The 12,799-nt window shown below is 49.8% G+C and overlaps 1 protein-coding gene across 1 annotated transcript in view; it reads left to right on the forward strand.

The window, feature by feature from the left end:
• FGF8 (fibroblast growth factor 8 (androgen-induced)) overlaps positions 1 to 997 on the forward strand; it is a gene marked incomplete at its 5' end in the record, with an annotated part of 5,830 nt that extends 4,833 nt beyond the window's left edge. Inside the window, one exon of the mRNA XM_009878736.1 lies at positions 710 to 997. Coding sequence (XP_009877038.1) covers positions 710 to 997 — 288 coding nt within the window. The remainder of the gene's footprint in view (positions 1 to 709) is intronic.
• Positions 998 to 12,799: the final 11,802 nt, after the last annotated feature.

Raw genomic sequence — 12,799 nt, forward strand, 5'->3', positions numbered from 1 at the left:
ACGCTCCCTCCAAGCCTCGACACTCCCTCGCTGGAGGCGGAGGGGACTAGATGTGCAAAATCCCGCTGGGAGAGTGATTGTCTGGGAGGATTTTCCATGGTGGCTTCTCCCTGGGGCTAGCTGATGCTGGTCCCACTGCTACCTGTAATGGGGAGGAGCTCATCCCCCAGCTGCCCACGTACTCCCTGACACCTGTGTCTGTGGACATTGTCTCCATGTGGACCCCACATAAAAAGCCTCTTGACGTCTCTCCTGTATTAACGACCCCAGGGGGAATAGGATGGGTGGGTGAATTGCCACTGAAATAGAGAGTTTGCTTACGGTCATGCTGGTGAGGGAATCCAGCCCTGGCATTAGTGGGGATGGGATGGGATGGGATGGGACGGGAGCAGGCAAAAACCCCCTTAAGGGTGCAATGGAAGTAAAGATTGGGACAAGGTGTATTGGGGCTTGGAGCCCAGTGCTGTCATTGCTCTGGGGATGCAAACTGCAATAAGCCTATGCCACAAGCCTGTTCCTCTCAGGTTTTTAAGGAAAAGCAGATTTTCGGCAGTTCTGACCTGCAGGGGAAGAGATGGAGAAACGTGAATCCTTGGCTGCCCATGAACATTGCAACCCTGCTGCCACCCCAGCCGGTGCAGCTTGGGATGGCAAGAACCCTCTGACCAAGCTCCCATTGCTTAAACCTCCTCCTTTGTCCCCTTCTCAGAGCAACGGCAAAGGCAAGGACTGTGTCTTCACGGAGATTGTCCTGGAGAACAACTACACGGCGCTGCAGAACGCCAAGTACGAGGGCTGGTACATGGCCTTCACCCGCAAGGGCCGCCCGCGCAAGGGCTCCAAGACCCGGCAGCACCAGCGGGAGGTACATTTCATGAAGAGGCTTCCCAAGGGCCACCAGACCACCGAGCCCCACAGACGCTTTGAGTTCCTCAACTACCCCTTCAACCGGAGAAGTAAAAGGACTAGAAACTCCAGCTCCAGGGTGGGCCCTTGACGTGCTTGCCTCTGGCTGCCCTGCCTGCACCTCTCCTGGAGGACTCTCCTCTGAGCTTGGTGGACTATGTGTAGAGACTTGCCCATCTGGGTATTAAACAAAACAGCAACAACAAAAAAAAAAAAAAGAGGGGAGGGAGGATAAAAAAAAAAAATTACCTGCTCTAGTTGTTGATAATTTTGGGGGTTTGTTTGGGTTTTACAAGAAAAAAAAAAAAAGGAAAAAAAATGAGAGAGGCTCTATTTTTGTACTCCAACGTTAAAAGAAATGAAATGTTCAAAGACTGGTGAAGGGGGAAGAGCCCTTCACTTAGAAACGTTCTAGTCTGTTTGGGGTCGCGCTTTGTTTTGTAATTTTTTTTTCTGTAGCTCTAGGGGAAAAGGAGAAAAAAATCACGGTTTAAAACAAACAAGCAAAAAAAAAGATTTCTAAATGTAGGAGCGATGTGCTACTTAAATGGACTGAATTATTGCTTACCGGAGAAGATGGAGAGACTGGAAAACAATTAAGGGGAGAGGATTTATTTCAGAGGTGGTTGGAGGCCTCCTGGGAGGGTTTTGCAGCCTGGCTGCTGTGTGGGGGCCAGCTGCGGCGCCCGGCATGAGGGACCGCGGGATGCTTTCCTTCCTCCAATGTGCCTGCTTCTTCAGCTGAGCGAGGGGCTGCTGGAAGCCACTTGCATCCTTCTGAAAACTCTGCTGGCTTCACAACTCCCGGCTTATTTTTCTTTTTCTCAGGAGGGGACAGGGGTGACGGATGCCCCAGAGAAAGTCCTGAACTGATTTAGTACCTCTTACCCATGAGAGCATCTTTGGCATTTGGTTTGTTTTAAACTACTAAGATGAGGCAGTGAGTGACAGCTGCCATGAAGCGGGCTGGTAACTGGTTTTTGTTGTGGGTTTTGGGTTTTTTTCTTCCGTGTGGAAAATGTGAACTTCTTGCCAAAAACTGAGGGTTTTTTTCTGTTCATATATTTTAATCAGATGGAATTTTTCATCCATAAAATTAAAAAAAAAAATCAAATTGCTATGGAGCCATTTTCGGCTGGTTTTGTCATAATATTGTTTGTGGTTGGCACTTCCATTGTCAACCGCCTCTTCCAGATTTGCTCTTTGATGAGAAATACCACTGTCCTTGTCCTCCTAGGAAGGGAGAGGTTTTCTTCCAAAATTTGTGTTGACAGAAGCCCAATTTTCAATTTAGAGGGAAAAAAAAAGTCTAAAAGAAAAACATTAAATCTCCTGAGTGAACATCACCAGCCAGCCCTGCTCTGCACGTGCTGCCCTGGGACTGTGACTCTCTCCAAAGGGTTAAAGCAATTATTCTTCATGGGGAGGGCAAACAAAGACACTGGATAGGAGCCAGAACCAGGGGTGACTTTTCATGCAATCTTTTTTGATTGTTTGGGGTTTTTTTCTGTTTCCTTGAAGATTTTTGTTTTGCTTTGTTTGTGTACAAATTGAATATGAAATGATTGAAATATTTATTTAATATGTGCATTAAAAATTTGTATTAGTCTAACTGAGCCTGATGCTTTCCAGGGAAGGGCTGGAGAAGCAGGTTGGAGAGGGGTGGAGGAGGACAGTGAGGTGCAGGATGGAGCTGAGGCTGCTGCTTCCCATGAACCCCTTCCCAAGCGAACAGATATGGGAAGCAAGATGATGCCCTGAGACCTTAAACCCAGATAAGTCCTGTGGAAATCACAGTTTTCCTTGCAGCAAATTCCCAGTTAATGTGCAGATGACATGTCCTTGCCCTGGGGGCACTGTCCGTTGCAGGGCACTTAGTGCGATGGAGACTTGATCACTGTTTGCAAGCACAGGATGAGGCTTTCCAAGAATTAAAGCTAGTATCTAGTTTTCTCTGGTCTGGATGAGCCTGGTGTCTCTGCAAAATGGGCTGTTAGGTCCTCTCCTTTGGTGAGTACTCAGCCCTACCACAGTGCTGAGTCTTGCTTACAGGAGCTGATGGAAGGATTTCAGATATGGAGTGGTCTCAGATATGGAAAGATGCAAAAATTAGATTGTTAAATAAGTCTGCAAAAAATTTATTGCAGAAATGGAGCAGCTTAGCAAGGTGAGAGTTTTGCCATTGCTGGTGCCAGGCAGGTTATGGATGATGCTTGGGCTGCAGGGCAGCAGGGCTGCTGTTTGACAGCTGTCCCAGGAGGGACTCAAAAACTGCAGAAGCCTGGAAGCAACAGTGCTGGGGCAAGTCCACGTTGTGTTTTCCAGCCTATAGGAACTAGAAGTGAATGGCTCCTGACCTTTCCCCAGGCAGAGATGGTGTTTGGTAGTTCTTAATGGGTGCTTTTCTTTCATTAAAGTGTCTAACGGCTTTTCCTAATGGCTTTGTGAACCTGGGTGAATTGGTGCCGGGTTGCTGTTCCAGGTAAGGGTAGTGGAGGGCTAAGACTGACTCCCTGCAGGTCAGCAGACATCTCCTCCCTTGTTTTCCATCCCTCAGGGACAGCCATGGCAGCAGACGACATGGTGTGGGTGCTCCGCCTTCAGTAAACCTGTTCCCCCGTGCCTGCCACCCCGGGGTGCAGCAGAGGGTGGGAGCAGGAGACTCCCAGCAGATTTGACACAGAGATGGACACCCTTAGGTCCTCCCGCTGCTCACTGCCACACCCCATCCCCAGCTCCTGTCATCTGCTCTGCTGCAGCCTGCCTTCACAAAAGGCACCCAGGCCTGCCTCCTGAGAAAGGACTCTCCACTTTTCCAGCTTGCTTGGTGCGTGGTTAATTACTCCCTTTTCATTAAAGGGCTTTTGGGTGGCCCAGGAGCACTACAGCTTGGGGCTTTGTTTATTGCCTGAATTTGTCCAGCTTCAGCTTCCAGCTAGCAAATGTTGTTCTGCCTTTGCTTGGAAGATTAAAGAGCCCACCACTAGTTAGTTAATGAGTAAGTGAATTAATTAATGGTTCCTCATACCCTGTCTCTGCACTGATACTGCTTATCCCTGGCATGGCTGGAGCAGCTCACGCTCCTGCCAGTGACCTGAGTCCTGAGCTGGTGACGGGAAGAGTCCCTGATGGTACCCATTGTTCCTCCAGAGATGTAGAAACTGGGGTGTCTGGTTGAATGCATGAGGTCAGTTACCAGCCTAGGAATCTGGGACTTTTCCCTCTTCCTCCATCATCTGTGGGTGGGTGGACCAAGCTTGAGGATCACAGCCTCCCAAAGGCCCTGGGGGCTCTGGGACACTGAGCCAGGGCTTGATGCAGAGAGTGTTGGGGACAGGAAACTTTGGAGGTGGGTGCTTGCTTCCATCAACTGATGCTGTTTGCACTGGTGTTTTAGAGAGAACCCCCTGCTCTGAACCAGCAAAGTGGATGATGACGTGCCTCTCCCTTGTGTCATCACTCCCACTGTCACCCTACGGTCTCCTCACTGCTGCTGGCTGGAGGAAGGTGACAGATGAAGCAGGAGAGGGGCTGTACTGCCCTGGATGTTGGCGTGGGGATGACTGCCCTGTCCTGAGCTCCAAGCAGTGGTGCGTGTCCCTGTCTGAACAGGACTTCTCTGTGCGATGCTATTGGGACGCAGTGATGAGGATGGAGCTGAACGATATTTGGGAGCATCTGCCTAGTAAGACGAGACTGAGGAGCACAGCTGGTCCAGTCCACCAAGGTGAGGTAAAAAGCAGATGTGAGGTGAACACACCAGGGCAGCACCAGGTAGGGAGAAGAGCTGTTTTCAGTTTAAATGTGACTATGACAGAGAACCAGTAGACAGGCAGCAATAAATTCAAGTGGCAAAAAAAGGATTCTGTCCAAGCAAGGGCTGCCTCAAGCCCCAAACCTCTTGGCGAATGGTGTCTCTGCTTCCATTCTCTCTCTCACTTCTTCACAAACACTGTTGGTCTTCACTGCTGGGCCTACCCATAACGACTCTGTGAGGTCTGCAGGGAGAAGGGTGCCCACCAAGTGGGGTGGGCTGTGTGAGGCTGTGGCAGGGTTGGGGCTCACCCAGGCCCCCTTGGGCGTGTCCCAGCTTGGGAAGGAGGACAAGGGTGTTTGTTTATTGCAACAGGCTCAGCTTTCAAACATCTCCCTGCCACCCCCCTCCCCCTCCTTTAATTAATTCTGGGTAAGAAGTCCTGGCTTTATTGTGCCACCGAGCTGAAGGCTCCCTGTGGGAAAAGTCACACCTTCTGAACAGCTTCTGATACCATGCAAATGAAGGACAAGTCCAGGAAACGCTTTCATCTAGGACCTGTCCAGCCCCCTGCCCATTAATTACACACATTTCATTTGTGTGAGAGCAATTCCTCTCAGGGAGGGGGCGGGGGACAGCCATGGCTTGTAGATCATCTCATCTCCATTCTCCAAAGACCCCTTCTTGGAAGTGGGTTTATAGTGAAACGGGGATGCTCAGGGGCTCAATGAGGGATCCCATATTTCTGCTTTCACACAGCCACTCCATATCAACCTGGCTTGTTGGCAAGACACAGCCTGCCAACAGAGAGGACTCAGCGCTGCCCCACCCTCTGCTAGGTGCCAGCAAGCCCTGGCTGCACAAAAGTGCCGGAGGAACAAGCTGGAGGGAAGCACAGGATGCAGCAAAAATGACCTCAGTACTGTCCCAAGTGAATGACTCTCCAGGGCCAGGAGCTCATGAGATGAGTACTTTTGGGCAGGTTGACCACAAAACGAGTCTCACGTAGGTAAACATCTTTCCACGCTGCTACTGAATTGCATATGTTGAGGGACTGCGTCCCTGTGACAAGGTGCAAAGTCTTCTTGACCACACGTGGACCAGACCCAACTCTCCTGTCGAGCCTTCATCTCTCTGTGTTACTCTCCCTTCTGCATAGCCCCTCTGACCACAACGTCCCCAGCACGGCTGCAGTTGAAGGCACCTCTAGGCTGGCTCCTGTTTTCCTGGGGAGAGTTGGCTCTAGATCCTGGAGAAAGCACAGGGAGAGGGGATATGGAGTATTGTGAGTTTTTTACAGCCCATTTCCTGGCCATGATAATAACACTTAGCACTTCTGTAGCACCTGGGATGCTCCAAGCGCCTACACATCTGCTCCCCATCATCACCACCCCACTACCATTTGCAGCATCTCTGCCCCCTCCCCATGCATGACTACAGCAGTAACAGCTCTCCCCTAGAAACGGAGCCACCCCTATCTTTACTCTTGGAAATCTCCTTCAGGTTTTTAGGGAGCTGCAACCATGTTCTGCTTTGGGGTAAAGGCTAGAGGCTGCCCTCTGGGACTGGGGAAACTGTTTGGGGTGGCTGTTGTGACTACTGCAGACGACCTTCAATGGCCAAGGTTGCTGTGCGGTTTGCCTTCCTTTTGGAGTGAGGATGTGCAATAATCTTTGGCCTCTGGAACTGATAACCCATGGGCCTGGGGCAACATGGCAGCAGTGGCTTGCTGCACTGAAGCTGCTCCTGGGAGATGTTGGAGGAATATTTGGGACTTGGTTAATAGGAACCACTAAGTGTGGACTTCTAGCCAGAAAGGCTGCAAGTTCCCATCCAGTGGGAGCTGGTTCTAGCAAAGCTACTCATCCACCCACCTGTGCCAAATCAGCTAGAGGATGGGTTGAAGATTACAGCCATTACTGCTGATTGCCTGATAAACAGCTCACGCTGCTCTGCAGTGAAACACATTTTAAATTTGTTGTGCTAGGAGCAGAGAGAATGCCCTTGGGCTTCATGGGATTTAGAGCATCTATGTTCATATAGAGAAACCTATGTTCGTAGTGACTTTAGCACCAGAAGGTTCCTCCGTAATGTCATATGCAGTGACCAAGATATAATCTGTGGTTGCAAAGTCCTAGCTCAAAAGCTGAGGAAAGCTTGGCTATGTTGGAAAGAACCACTCCACCTATGCTCAGGTATCATCACTTTAAACTTGTGCTGTTGATCATTGTGGACTGAAAAATGGGGTGGCGAGGGTTGCCAAAGCCACCCCAGTTTGGTTGAATGCTTGATCTGTGCCCTGCTCTCAATCAAGTCCTCTGTTCAGCTATGGAGTAACCCCTTTCAGCCACGACCATGGTGCTCTGGAGGGTCATTTCCTCCTGGGCTGACCTTTCCTGCCAATACGGCCAACAATTCTGTGAGTCTTTTCTCTTAAAGCTTTTATAGCAGAAGAAGGAAAATCTCGGCCTCACTCTTGCTGCAAATACTTTGCCAACTCTTTCTGCTGTAGTAGCACATCTTGGTGGCTAGAATCTCCTTTTTTAGGAGCTGCTCAAAGAGTAAACAGCAGCCCTTGTCTCAAAGACATGCGGGTTTGTATGGTTGGCTATATCAGGTGGCAGAAGCTGGCAAGACAGACCTAATCACAGGTTTAGATGCTACCCCAGCAAAAGAGAGTCCTGGGAAGGGATTTGAAGGAGGGCTGGAAGGCATCCCTGTGGAATTTCATAGCAAACATGAGAAAAACTCCAACTGCAACATCTAAAATAACAGAAGAAGCTGCTAAAGTAGCTGAAGTGCAGGATAATGAGACCCAGGCTGTATACTGATACAAAAATTTTGGCTGCTGAGAGGTAAAATGGGACCTTGGGTGCTGGCTGTACTTGCCTGCTCTGGCCCTGGGGATGTGGCTGTGCTCCCCATCACTCCGTGAGAAGCAGATGCCCAGCTGGGAGCCGGCCCTTTGGTAATGGCCTGTGAATTTCCCTGGGCTCCGTTAATTGCCGCCTGGCTGCTAGTTACAACTCCAAGTCAATTGCTGAGAGTGTTGGGCCCTGCAAAACAACCCCTTGAAATCAGTTGTTAGCCCAATTAACAACCAGTTTGGCTTCAGCCCAGGCTGTTAACCATCAAACAGCTAACTGCTGGTAATGATTGATTTCTCAGCAGTTGGGGCTGCAGTGGAGGAGCCAACCTGTTTCACAAAACACCATTAAAGCCAAGACTTTGTGAACGCATCTGGCTCCAACAAACATTTGAGCTGTCCCGTGCCAGTAGAGCAGGCAAGTGATAACCAGGATTTCTATCCATTTTGATTAAAGTGTGGGTTGCTGGGGTGCGTTAGAATGAACTGGCAACCAGGAGGTCAATGCTGGCACTGCACTGTGCTCCAGGGAGGCACTCACCACTGTCTGTAGGGCAACTGCTTGTACTCATGGAGCATCACACGGAACGTTCAAAACCCTCATGGATGGGAACTGCTCAGTGTCCAGTTCTCATCCATAGTTACTGCAAGGATTAGTTTGTCTAGTTTGGATATTCAGATGTTTCCACACATCACCTGGGCCATTGCCATCTCTACAAACGTCTGGGAGCTCACATGGGGAGAGCAGTTCCCATAAGTGTATGCAAGCCTGGGGATGTCTCCAGAGAGCCTGGGATTCTGGCTTGTGTCTGCTGATAAGCAGTGGGACCATCTGTAGATGTGAGTATCTCTATGAAAGGTGTAATACAATCTTTGACTCTAAGGGTTCACACAGGATTTCATTTAAGATTACTGACCACGTCTTCATTCATGTCCATCCACTGTTTCAACCCTAGTTCTCTGCTGTGCACTGGCAGGTTGGCTTGAACAGATTGCTGGTGTTACTTCAAGGGCTTTTTCTCCCTGGGATATTTTCCCCCAGATCAAAGTGGCTGATTCAAGCTGTAGCATGCACGGGGAAGAAGGAGACAGCCACCTGTCAAGAAAAGACTTTGAAAATGCAGAGGTTGACCTTGTGAAATGTAAACTCCAGTGGTACCGTGTAGCAGAGTAGTGCAGGGTGAGGAGTGAGCACCTCACTGTCCAACACCGTGGTCCTCATGTTTCGAGGGTACTCTGGGACCTGCGGTCCTGCCGGGGCCCTGGCACTGCAGCCTGAGCTCTGTTTCTGAAAGTGTGTTCTGGTGCCTTTCAGCAGGTCATGGATATCTCAGACCCATGTAGATGTTTCAAAGATCTGCCTGCAAGGATCTTTTGCTGTCCTTTCACAGGAGGCACAGTCATCCCAGATTCCCACCAGTACGTACCCCAGGACAGCACCTATTTTCTGTAATTAGTGGTATTAGATTTTCCTCGTGCAAAGAAGGCCAAGTTGCTTATTTCATCAAACACCTACTTAAAGCAATGCTGCTCTCACTCATGTTGGGGTTACCTTGCCACCCTTACTGAAACAGGCTGGGTTGCTGCTGGGACTCCCCCTGCACTGGGCACTGTGCTGAGTCCTGCATCTCGGGGGTCGGTCAGCATTTCTCTCTCTGATCTGTACAAGGGGAAACTGTCTCTCACAAAGGGAAAAATGAGAAGCTTGGGGTAAGCAGGAGACCTGATAACTCAGTTTACTCACTCCTCGAGTCTGTGAGCAAACGTTTCATTTGCACCTTGTGTATTTAACTGGGCTGAATACAGCAATCCTGCTCCGTGTCTCTTGTGAGTGTCTCATTCCCCCTCAGTTATTGTTAAACACACACTGTCAGAGGGTGGTGATGGGTGCCTCTTACCTGCTGGAACTGGGTGAGCCCTGACTGCTCAGACTTTTTCTATATAACAGAGGAGGTCAGTTAGAAACAGAAATAGTTGTTGAGAGGAGGCTTTTTTTAGGTCTCAGAAATACCCCATCATCATCAGGCTGGCTTAGCTTTCAGTAGCCGATGCAAATGGAGCCAAACCCTCAGCAGAGGATTCAGCAAGAGAAGCAGCAAAGACTTCTCAGGTCCATCTCATCAAAGCCTTGCATTCTCATTCCTCTTTATACTTCATGCCACAGCAGCTGGTGCTGTTCTGGGCTCTGCACACACACAGGGTGAGCCCTGAGGTGCTCCCAGCTGAAGCTGAAATCAAATGGCATAGCACCATTTCAGAGAAGCAGTGGGGGGGAATCCGTGCACAGAAAGATTAAGATCTTGATGAAATCCTGGCAGAGCTGCAGATCAGCTGAATCAATCTACAAGAGGCCAATAAAAGGTACAGAAGTGGTCCAATGGGGGAAGTGATGTATATATACAATAATCTGAGCTATAGATGAAGTATAAAACCACAAAACTGAGCTTTTTCTAAACCTCACATCTGATTCCCCAGCTTTGATCGAAGGTTGGACTCTGTCCTGTGTCCTGACTGGAAGGAACCTGCTTTTGTATGTGAGCTGATTTCAAGGTCCAGGATCTTGGAAGGAGAAATGGTGCAGTGACCACCCACTGGAGTGGTATATCTCTGCTCAGAGCTGGTGCTTTCTGAGAGGTTCTTGCAGAGACTTGCAGAGATGTTGAATCCAACTGTAGAACTGTAAGCCTTATTCCACTGTGATCTAGTCTGTCTTGAAGAAGCATGGATGGCCTCTGTAGGTGGTGGAGCTAAGGTGTGGTTACAGTCTCCTGTCACTTGCTTCCTGCTGCAAAGGCTACAACACATCTCTAAAGCAAAGGTAGCATTTATTTTATAATGAATCCTGAAATCTCGAGTCTCACGCTTGCCCAGGAGGGCTCCATCTCTGGTCATTCAGATGTTCAGTTGGTGAAGTTTGAGTTATTTTTGTTCTCAGTTGTGATGGGTAAAGACACAGTTGTTCCTTTGACTTCACTAGAACTGCTCCGGATGAATTCAGATGTGATTAGAGGTTTGTTTGACCTAATTATCCTCAAAGCCCGTATCTGCAGTTGTCCTATGCTAAGCTGGCACAGCGGCAGCAGTGACATGGAGGTTTTCATATACCTAAAGGTTTTGGCAGAATCTGTGTTCAAGAGCTGGTTGCTGTCCCACAGCACTTGCCAAGGTGTGACCAAAAGATGGAGGGGGCAGGACTGGGTTATCAGGACTCCTGCTTCCCTCCAGGAGGGGAAAGGTGTTGTGGAAACCTCAAATTCCTAAGGCTACAGCTGTGGCTTTCGGCAGTATGTGCAGCATCTGCTACCCTGACCCAGGTCCCACCACTATCACAGCCTGGTTAATTACAAGAAAAGCTTTTTCCTACTAATTGCTGCTTGCTGGTAAAGGGGAACCCTCAGCCCTTAAAGGACTGAAGGGACTGAGAAGGGAGAGCAATGGCTGCTGACACGTGCTGAGCTCTCACAGTGTCCGTAGTGGGGCCTGGAGAAGTGTTTGCACTTCACTCCCTCTCAGAGCGATCATTGCGAGGAGCTGAGGGTTTCACCACCTTTGCCCGCAGAGCCATGGGTTCGCTGTGCACTTGACACTGGCGCAGGGGGATGATTTGCTCTTGATGACTGTCTCCATCACAGCAGCAGCCTGTCCTCCACCAGCGCTCCTCTGCAACTGCCTTGCAAGAAGGAGATGCCCCATCCCTGATGCAAGGCTGAGCAGCAGGCTGGTGTGATGTGGAGGTGGCCTCTCCATGGGCTGTGCTGCCAAGTGGTGCAGTGGGATGCGGCAGCCTTCAAGCCACTATGGTCCTAGACACTTTACTCACCAGCCAGGACTTCCCAAATCAAGTTTGGCATTCCCTGGGGGAGCCAGCTTGCCTTAAGCATCAATGAGAATGAGAAATTTCCCCACAGGGAAGAGAAAATCATAGCTGAGAGTTTTTCCTTGGTGATGAGGCTTCCTGAGCTGGGATTTCAAACAAATCCTCAACATCGTGACATGAGATCACCTTACCCACGGTGAGGATGGGGCATTTCTTTTGTGTTTGTTACCTATAGTGTGGGAGGCTCTCCTGGTGATGTGAGCAAAGGGATGAACAGCAGAGAGTACAAAGTGAGCAAGAGTGTAGGTAGGTCCTAGCTGGAAAGGCAGAAGAAGGCAGAGGATCCCTCTCTGTCAGGCAGCTGGGCTTGTGGTGGAGAGGGGAAGAGGAGCTGTGGGTCCCACCCCTGTGCTCCCTAAAGTACCTTCCCTGAGAATGACTGTCTCTGGGGAGGAGAGGGAAGCTAGGGCCAAACAATCAGTGAAGTACTTGGGCTTTTAGTCCTCCTGTCACCTCGAGGGCACCCAGAGGTGACAAATGTGCAGCCTCTGCTATTGAGACTAAGTGAACCCCTAATGGGCTGTCTCACTTAGAGAAATGCCAGTGAGGCAAGACCCCAGTGTCACAGGCAGCTATCTCATGGCTGGTTTGCTGGGAAGCACCCACTGCTCCCTGCTCCTCTCTGCCTGCTCCACCCCAGAGCTGGGTGCACCCCGAAGCATGCTGAGCTGGACTGACCTCACCATACCCTGTCCTGATGCGTGGGCCAGAGAAGCTCCACTGACCATGGACACCGAGATCAGACTCTGCTCCACCGCCTGGGCAGCATCACAGGTACTGTGCACTGAAACCGTTAGTACTTACGGGTCTGGCATTCTGGTTTCTGTCTGTGCAGGAAAGCTCTGAGTCTGCTGACTTATTTCCAAGTGTGTTCTCTTGCTGTATTTTTATGCATGGGATACCTGCTCTGTTGCTGTTATCTTAAGCAGGCTTGGAGCTGTTATTTGAAGCAGGCCACCTGTTAAGTGGCCAGGATACAAAAAGCCACAAGCAACGCAAGGAGCGGTCAAGCCAGGTAAAAGCTTGATTGGGTTCCAGTGGGGCATGAAGAGCTCGGGACAGGGGAGAGTCATCATATACAAAGCCCTCATCCCCAGAAACTTTCCTATGTTGCCACTTGCTCTGATTTAAATCTGTAGCTGATCCCTAAGGAGGTACGAACTCTGAAACTGCTGCTATATCATTTCAGGCACCACAGTGTGGGGAAGCAACTCTTTCCTCACCAAAGTATTAAATCTATACCTCTGCCAACTGCCTACAGAGAGAAGGCTCAGCCCTAGATAGGACTGAAGAGAGCTGTCGCTGCTGTCATGGAAGGCAACAGGTCTCCTTGAGTTATTTGTCCTGTATTGAGCTGCTAGGGAAATCTCTGACCTTCCTTGAAACTAGAGCGTCC

Source organism: Apaloderma vittatum, unplaced genomic scaffold, assembly GCF_000703405.1.
Source record: "Apaloderma vittatum isolate BGI_N311 unplaced genomic scaffold, ASM70340v1 scaffold37131, whole genome shotgun sequence".
NCBI classification, from domain to species: domain Eukaryota; kingdom Metazoa; phylum Chordata; class Aves; order Trogoniformes; family Trogonidae; genus Apaloderma; species Apaloderma vittatum.